The sequence below is a fragment of the Miscanthus floridulus genome, chromosome 8 (assembly GCF_019320115.1).
Source record: "Miscanthus floridulus cultivar M001 chromosome 8, ASM1932011v1, whole genome shotgun sequence".
NCBI classification, from domain to species: Eukaryota; Viridiplantae; Streptophyta; class Magnoliopsida; order Poales; family Poaceae; genus Miscanthus; species Miscanthus floridulus.
This window is the reverse complement of record NC_089587.1, coordinates 94,124,161-94,133,227: the sequence shown is the minus strand read 5'-3', so window position 1 is coordinate 94,133,227 and position 9,067 is coordinate 94,124,161. Positions and strand designations below refer to the sequence as shown.

The 9,067-nt window shown below is 43.8% G+C and overlaps 1 protein-coding gene across 1 annotated transcript; it reads right to left on the bottom strand.

Annotated features, from left to right (window-relative positions):
• Positions 1 to 3,506: 3,506 nt before the first annotated feature.
• On the bottom strand, positions 3,507 to 7,792 carry LOC136477008 (probable tyrosine-protein phosphatase DSP2). The gene is made up of 5 exons (XM_066475011.1): positions 7,426 to 7,792; positions 7,225 to 7,318; positions 4,105 to 4,162; positions 3,898 to 3,941; positions 3,507 to 3,799 (listed from the first exon to the last, which is right to left on the bottom strand). The coding sequence occupies exons 1-5, from the start codon at positions 7,704 to 7,706 to the stop codon at positions 3,626 to 3,628; spliced, it is 651 nt and encodes a 216-aa protein (XP_066331108.1). The 5' UTR covers positions 7,707 to 7,792; the 3' UTR covers positions 3,507 to 3,625.
• Positions 7,793 to 9,067: the final 1,275 nt, after the last annotated feature.

Genomic DNA, 9,067 nt, shown 5'->3' with positions numbered 1-9,067 from the left:
CCGCGAAGCAGGCGTAGGCGCAGCCTAGAAACAGCGCGGCCCAGCCAGGCTCCCGCCTTGGCCTCAGCGGCTGACAACCGGGACTCGCCCGACAGAGAGACAGACAGGGGAGGAGGAGACGGCGGCGTAGCTCGTCGCCGGTGGCTCCTCCGGCGAGGTCAGCGGTGCTACGACGTTCGCCTTGTCCGTGCGCATCTAGCGGTGTCCTCAATCGATGCTATTGTCGCGGCTACCGGGGTTGGCGACGAGCATGGCGGCGCACAGCCGCGGCATGGCCGGCTCCGGCGAGACTACGGCACCACGGCTCGAATGGGTGACCCTACGAGCTACAACAGCGCTCCTAGGACCTAGCGCGAGAGAGAGATAGGACGAGAAGGCCACGGTGGCGGCTGGTCGCGTTGAGCGCCATCTCCGGCGAGGTCAGCCATGGCGACGGTGGAAGAAAACGGTGATTTTGCCCTTACCAAGGCACAATTGGATCGATGGTGGGGTGGAGGAGGTAGAGGGGATCACGGAGAGGCTAGGAGCGAGATGGCCGACGCGTTTTTACAGCGATGAGCGTGCATAACGACGGCGACGCTCGGTCGGGAGTGGCGGACGGCTGTGGCTCGGCGCTGCGTGCGGAGAAGGCGAGAGGGAAGCGAATGGGGCTGGCGAGTGCGTCGGGCAGGCACTGGCCCTCTTCTAGAGCGCAGACGCGCGACGTGGTGGCGTCGGCAGCGCATGCATGCCACGCGGCGATCACCTCCTGAGCTGGTCGGCCATGGCGACCCTGATGGTTTTCTGAAACATTTTCTGAATTTCACGATTCAGTGCTCGATGGTGATAACTGACAGCACGTATTCGACGTGTCAACACGGCTAATCCATCAATCTATTGCAAAAATAGTGTACATGAAAAATGTAGGCCTACCATCCATCTACAACTTATTTTCAAGGACCATCCTCTAATTCGCCATGGATCAGCAGTTATATCAAGCCAAAGTTGGCTTGATCCACTGAAAATGTAGTTATGACTTAGAATATTTTCTAAGTGTGAAATCAGCATGAAATTCTGACTTGTGGGCCATGTTTGAGCTTGTTCTAGCCATTTTCATGAGATGATCATAAAACAACTTTTGTTCCTTGATAAATTAGCTCCAACTTTGGTAAAGAGTACACAGCCATGCAAGGTCTCTAAGCTGGTCTTTTGAAATAGTCAAACAGTGGCACTCAAAGGGTCAATTCAAGTCAAACCTCTCCCAAAGGGCAATTTTGTCATTTTGATCTACATGAACAATGTCCAAACAATTACCCTAAGTGTAGTTAAGGTGTATTAGACCATGATCAACCACTTTACACAATTGTTATACCATTTCAATTGATCACATGTGATGAAACAACAAAACAAGCAATTCACCCAATGTTGCAATGCAATGTTTCACATGTTTCATGACCTTGTTGTCATTTTATACTTGTCACATTACTACCATATTGCCATGTTTCAAAGTATGAGAAATACATGTTACATTCACAGGTTGCACTACTACCATTCCTCAGCAAACAAGTATGAAGCAAGCAGAATTTGCGAATGTTGCATATGCATGTTTCAGTGATAATGGCATAATGACATAGATGATGCATATGTTTATGAATTGACATGCACTTTAGTGGAAGCCAAACACCTAGGGTGTTACATACACCACGCTGCATAAGATTGATTATACAGTTTGAGATGGGATCTAGGAGAGGCCAACATGCTAACCATGAAAGAATATTACTCCCTCCATTCCAAATTACAAGTCACTTTAACTTTTTTTATACATCCATTTTGCTATGCATCTATATAAATAATATGTCTAGATACATAGTAAAATAGATGAACTAAAAAAGTCAACGCGACTTATAATTTGAAACGGACAAAGTATATTTAAGGGGAAAAAACTTTTTTTTGGCCGTCAAACTATCAACCGTCCGATTTAAGCCATCAAACTCCAAAACCACATGTCTTTAGTCATCGACTAGTTTCAAAGGTGATTTTGCCTATATATGTGTATGTTTTAAAAATAATAAAAAGTTAACCTCTAAAGTTTCATAACTAATTAATTTTAAATAAAAATATGAAACCAATACAATTTTTTTACAATAGTGCTCTATTTAGATTTATTTGGATCTTAATTGTTCCTGTTGTTAGTGTTTTATTGCTCATACTTATGACCATTATTTATTTGAATTATCATTTTATGTTGTATTAGATCAGGAGATCAACTAAAAGATCAAATGGATTCTAAGTACATGCAAGAGGTGACACCAACCCTGCAGATGACATGTTCCACCACACATAGATCCTATTTAGGAATTGTATGGCCAGTGGCTAGTGCTTTACTTTATTTTAATTACTTGACTAAGTTTCAACAAAAGGCAAGGCTCAAAATCATGCAATTAGCATAAAGTAAATAAACAAAACGATACTTTAAATAATAATGGTCGTGACTTTGAGTAAAAACATTAGAAATAGGAACAAGTAAGATCCAAAGAACTACTCTCTCCATTCCAAATTATAAGTCGTTTTGACTTTTTTGGTATATCCATTTTGCTATGCATCTAGATATAATGGTATGTCTAGATACATAGCAAAATGGATGAATTAAAAAAGTCAAAGTGACTTATAATTTGGAACAGATGGAGTATAATTTAAGCACCAACAAAGATACATTGTATTTTTAGAAAAATAATGATGCCACTTTCATATTTTTGTTTAAAATAAATTAGTTATGAATTTTTAGAGATTTAACGATAATTTTACTATTCTTTGAAAAATGCATATGTAGGAAAAAAAACACCAATCGAGGGCCAAAGTTATCTAGTACTGATAATCTGATGGCTCTTTTATATTCGGTTTTGGAGTTTAATGGCCAGTGACTCAACATGAGAGTTTGATGGTCAAAAGTAGACTAATTATTTAAACCTAATAATCCTTGTTTAGTTCAAAAGGATCTAAAATACCAGGGAGGGTCATAGCTAAGTTTGGTCCACGTTAACTCTCTGCTACTCAAAATGTCAAATTTTTATTAAAGAATTATATGTCTAATAGTATTTTTTTTATAAAAATAAGTACAACAATGCTATCAATATAAACATGCCTAATATTTTAGTTAAAATGTATAAATTTCTCTAAAGTAACAACTAGATGTAGCTTTAACAGTTAGTTACCATCATTGGTATGTGAGTCATCAATGAACATTTTTCATGGTTGCTGATATGCAGGATCCCTAACCACACTCATGCAAGAAGAGACCAGCCTTTTTGCACTCGGAGAGTAGTTCATTCCTCCTCAGCAAAGCTGCTCGAGTACATGCTTCAGTACCCAAAAACAATGGCGAATTCCTCGCGAGAGCTACCAAAAAAGAGACCCCTCGCAAATCGACCACAGCAGTCTGGCTCTCAGCCTCTCTAGTGCGCTAAGCAGGGGGGAAACTAAACCTCTCAAGCACGAATGTTTTACAATGGTTTCATCACTACCTCATGGACTCTAGGGGGTTCCAAAATTATTCACGGCTGAATCGGTTCAGTAGCTGCAGGAAGATAGCCATGGAGATGTACTAGAGTTGAGGGATCAAGGGGGATCAAGTGATCACACGCCTTGGTTAACAATGTGAGGGTGTCAGGTGCTTCAAGCTTGAGACGTCGAACAGCTCCATGAATCTCTGGTCAGTGATCCTCGCTTTCGCAGCGGCAAAGCGATGGTACTCGTCGAAGACTGAAGACAAGCACCATTTCTGCAGCTTCCTCAAGCAACCGACCACACAACCAGTTCGGTGCTGCAGATATGCAAATATTGAACAGTTAGTTCAGGGTCAGGGTCACAGTTGTTTCTTGGGATAGCAGCCACAAACTGTAAATTGAAAGCTGATCTTACCTTGCCTCTCTTGCAATGAATAAGCAGAGGTTGGTTTCTTGGGTCTGCAAAGGAGAATAAAAGATAGAAGTGAGATTACAATTCCATGATGCAAGGGTGCAAGATATTCAGTCTATAGAAAGATGTAGTTGGCTGTGTGCGTCCCTATTTGTAGAAAGCGAAAAGTTATACTTTCTTCAACTTAAAAACATTAGAAAGGTGCAGTACCTAAGACAACTTTGAGCGCCTCCCTTATTTTGTCATCGGGTATGTTGACAAATGGTTCCTGCAGCAACAGCATTTGATGTGTTATCAGACCAATCATGAGGAGAATAAGGACTTGGATGAAACCAAAAAAAAAAAAAAAAAAAAAAAACATGCAGACTGTCACAAGAACCATATTTGACAAGAGAAATATGACAAACAAAGTTAAGACAATCGTAAATCCTAACTGCAGTTAAAACGGTATGCAGAAGGCCCTTTCCTGTCACTGCCAAAAGCAGTCAATTTTCTTATCCATGTGCCATTAGAAGTCATGAAGAAACTATTTTTTAGATAATGATCATGAAGAAAACTGAAGTCCAGAGATACTCAAACACGATACTGTCATACATAGATGACTGGACAGAAATGCAGAAAGGTCAATACAAGTCAGAGGATATACAATACGACCACTTCCTTGAAAACTGACAGATCGTGATTTGTGCATGAGTGCTCCACAGTCAAGCTTTCAGTGGTTTCAAGCAACTGGGCCCATAATAATTAACGAAGAAAAAAAACAAGTTTGCTATGTCTATGAGATGTCAAAGTTTTCCTCGTAAAAAAAAGCTTTCCTAAAAAAGTAAAAGGAAAATGGAATTTCCAATGATGTAAACCATCCATGAACCTCAAAAACATCTTTAGATAATGGCAAACTGTGGATTAGCATCGGCTATGAACCTATGAACGGTTCACCGAGCAAATCATAATTTCAGATCAACAAACAAACAAACAAAAAGCCAGCTAGTTCATATGGCTGACAGACAGACTACTCCCAGCCATTCAATGAGTTGACATAGCTTTATTCTTGTCGTCAAGTTTTGCATCATGTCATGGATGACTTAAAGTTCAAACAGAGAGACAAAACAATCATGAAGAATGAAACTTTCAGAGATTACAAGATAGTTAATATTGACCAGCTTCCAAAGGAAAATGAATATCTAAAGCACGAAAGAATGCATATTTGATCCATTGCCATGACTTTTGACCAATATATTTCATCAAAACAGGTAAGCACTACTTGACAAAAACCTAGTTAGATACCAGTTTTTACAGACTTGGCTGGCAACTGGCATATACAAGTATATGATACAATGATGCACTAAAAGAGAGCAACCTACTAGCACCACTAGTACAAGTTTTTTTCAAGTAATATGTAATATGTAGTTTTTCTTTTCTCTAAAGCCTAAGGTGGCTGTCTGCCACCTAAAGGTAACGTTGGCGCAGCTTGCGCTTGTCCAATCTCTGCTTATTAATATATGCCGATAACCAATCCAGATCTTTCAAAAAGAGAGAGAGAGAGAGAGCAACTAATAACACCTCAAAATAGTCATAAATAGAGGCATACAACTTAAAACATTTTCAGCTAGTATATGTTCCCCTTTAAATCGTGTTTTCTATAAGAAAATTGTTGAAATTTAACCATGCTTACATATCCAATTTTTGCATAGTGGCATTTTTGAAGGGCAGGCCTGGTGCAATGGTGAGAGCTGTCTCACTGAGTCACCAGGTCGCGGGTTTGATGCAGCCTCTCCGGAAACAGTTCCATTTATATCTACATGTATATTTATACAGAAATTTACACATTTACATGACATCAAGATCGGACATGGTTACAATAATTTATTTCTAGTAAAAAACTCAATTTATTTCCATGCCCAGATTCATCAAGCAAAAAATATTTTTCTCAAAACACTGCATCAGACCCATGCCGGTAGTGCCATTCCTCTGATCAGCAACAAAACAAGATACTGGATAGTGATATGTATGGATGCACATTGTGCTACCCATTGTGCAAAGCGTCAGTGTATCTATTCCTAGGCACCGTCCACATAGAGGAAAACTACAATCCACCTTCTGCGACACTTTTTTTTATTGTGCATTCACCATCCTCAGGACGTCATTGCTGAAGTTACAGGCATATCTTGAAGCTTTTCTCACAAACTCACAAAGATAAATCGGTACATTTCTAAAATCAATTCGTGTATGCTGTTTGACACAGCCATTACCACTCAGATATCTGCAGTCAGTTTTGAACCTCTGGCAACGTAGTGACCCCATAATAATAGATTAGGCTGCCAAACACAGAAGGAAGCTGAACAGCTCAAGGTGCGGAAACAACCAAATGACTGATGGGTTTTAGATTGCAGAAGTATGACAAAGTTACCAAGTTCAGTGTGACTGTCAGCACAAATGCACAATCAAAAGAAACATCACAAACTGGAGAAAAGAAAACATATTGTCAGCAAGAATTGCTCGTTTCCTCTGGAACCAATAAAACTGCCCATTAAAAGAAATCTAGCAAACATCTACGAAGTACAGGATACAAACAGTAGAACAAGACGGGAGTTCTAAAAAATACTATTGAACTGAAAGACTCACACTAGGGTTCCAACAAGAAAACACTTGTATCAAAGTAATTGCATGATTTACCTAGTTTGCAGAAACAGCGAAAAATCACCATAGCATGGAACCAAAATAAGAAAAAAAATATTTCACAAAAAAGAAATAAAAAGAAATAGAAATAAAGGCGACACATGGAGATGCTCCAAGCCAAAAGGGGTGATGAATACACGCTGGTAGTGGTAGGCTTGTATTCATAGGAACGCATCAACGCAACAATAAAAAAACACTTGAGAATATTGGGAAAAGAATTGTTTTAAATCTGAGCTGGCTTCATTAATCAAAGCAATGCTGAAAGGGACCACTACCGATTCGCCGTGAATTTTGAAAATTCTCCAGATAACACTGCGTGCCTACGTGAAGACTGAAGAGGATTTATGGACCCTTTCAGGCAAGTCAGTTACAATAACAAATAAATTTAATTGAGTAAAGCACTGGGACTATCCCCAAAATCACCAGTAGAAGTGCAGCTAGTACTAAATTAGGATACACAAGACGACATATGATCAGCAACGTCGGCTCGGGGCAAACAGGCCGTGCACCATGGATGTTACCGAAAGCAAACCATATTTTTTTTTAATCCCTCCAAGGTAATTCTACGCCTCCATGAACTATCTCTAACCGACCGCAAAGCAGCACAAGATTTCGATCAAACCAGGTGGCCGGATTGTTAATTGTTTTAATTACCTTGCGCCCCTCGATTCCGAACTGATGGAGCCTGATCCCGTTCTTCTCGAGGAACTCCATGTTCGTCTCCGGGTACGGCTCCGGGCACAGGTACCTGGCGCGCTAGAACGCTTCAGAGCGCCGCGCACGAGCACGCGACAACAACTTTCGCGGTAATTCGAGAGACGGGGGCGGCGTGGGGGGAGCGAAAGAGACGCTTACACGATGGAGCGGAGGTTGAGGGTCTTGAGGAACCGGAAGTTGGAGGTATCCGGGAAGCCGGAGCGGAAGATGCCGTCGTCGACCATGGCGAAGTTGAGCGGCGGCACGAGCGTCGCCTCGTCGCACGCCGCCGGCGGCGGCGGGAGCGGCGGGGGCAAGGGGCAGATCCTTGGGGGCTTCTCGTGCTTCCACAGGTCCAGGCCGCTCATCTCCATGGCCTCCTCCCTCTGCTCCGCCTCCAGCACCCGCTGCTTGGGCATGGGCATGACCTCCAGCTTCATGGCTTGGCTCGCGCGGGGCGGTGAGGGAACGGCCGTAAAACCGAGGCGCAGGTGGGTGGTTTCTGTGTGAGCGCTGTTGTGGGCGATTTGGGAAGGCCAGTTATTTATAGGGAAGAAGGCGAAAAAAAAAAGTAAGATGAGAAGTTTTTTTAGACGAGGTTGGAGGAAGAGCTTGGTAAGGTTTAAAGGGCTGATGACGACTGATGGGGATTGCTTAAATTTGGGATAGAGAAGGCGATTCTATGATTACGAGAACTAATCGGAATGGCTGGTTGAATTAATTGCGATGCATCATTTTGATTTTTGAGGGTGAAAGGGGGATTTGAATTTGGAGCACACAATATTAGGAAATATTGAATTTGAGGAAATATTGTGGAGTGGAGAATAATAAGCTATATAAAATGGAGGCTTTTACCTGTGTGCCATTAAAAAAGTTAGTAATTACCCACAAGTCATTCAAAAAGTTGAGCTCCCACAAGTGTCACCGCTCTCAACTCTTTTGTCTCCCATGCCATTCCGTCGATCTTCCGTTCGTTTTTTACCTTTTGCTCACCCTTACATGTGGGCCCGCCCAGCAAAGATGTCCAAACTACCCCTATCTCCCAATCCCTCTGCCCTCGGGCCGCTTCTGCCTTCCTTTTGCGCATGCCTCCGCGCTCGCTGCGCCACCGCTCTCGCTATCGCCCTCCCTCGTGTTGAGCTCGCCCACGACGCTCGCGATGGCCTGGCCCAAGCTCGTGCGCGCGCCATTCGTGGTGGCTGGGGCACGGCTGGGACGGAGCTCGCCTCCTCGCGTCGTGTTTGCTGGCCACCGAGGACCGTCTACGGCAGCCCCGTCGGCCATGGCAGCTAGGGTAGCAGCGCCGCAAGCCAAGGCAGCTGAGCCCACGATCAGGGTAGGCGCACCCCCAGCCAGGCCACCGGTAGCCGCGGACAGGGGGTTGCGCCCCGAGACGCGAGGCCGGCCATGGCAGCTACGCCTCCCCTGAGTTGCTCACGAACCATGATTTGTTCACGTACCCTGTACCCTCTATCCCCAATCTCATTTTGAGAGTCAATAACAGCCAAGATTGATTCCAAGCCAAATTACGTTTCTCTCAAGCTAGCAGCAGAGCGCGTCCTTTCTCCAGCTCGCGTCCCTTCTCCAACTCCTTCATCTTCCGTCTCGAGGGGTTCTGTAAGCAGATCGGGGTGAGTGGCCGGCGGCGGCGCTGCCCATGGATGTTGTACCGCGCAGGGCGAGCAACCGGCGCGATGCTGCACTGGCCCTGGGCGCGCAGTACCGCGGGGTGAGTGGCTGGCGGCGGCGCTGCTCCCTAGACGCCGTATCGAGCGGGGAGAGTAGCCGGCGGCGACGGCGG

Coding starts and splice junctions, on each gene's coding strand:
- LOC136477008 (XM_066475011.1), bottom strand. CDS start 7,706: ATGAAGCTGGAGGTCATGCCCATGCCCAAGCAGCGGGTGCTGGAGGCG. Junction 7,319..7,425: donor CTCAACCTCCGCTCCATCGT/GTAAGCGTCTCT, acceptor CTAGCGCGCCAG/GTACCTGTGCCCGGAGCCGT. Junction 4,163..7,224: donor TCGGAATCGAGGGGCGCAAG/GTAATTAAAACA, acceptor CTGTTGCTGCAG/GAACCATTTGTCAACATACC.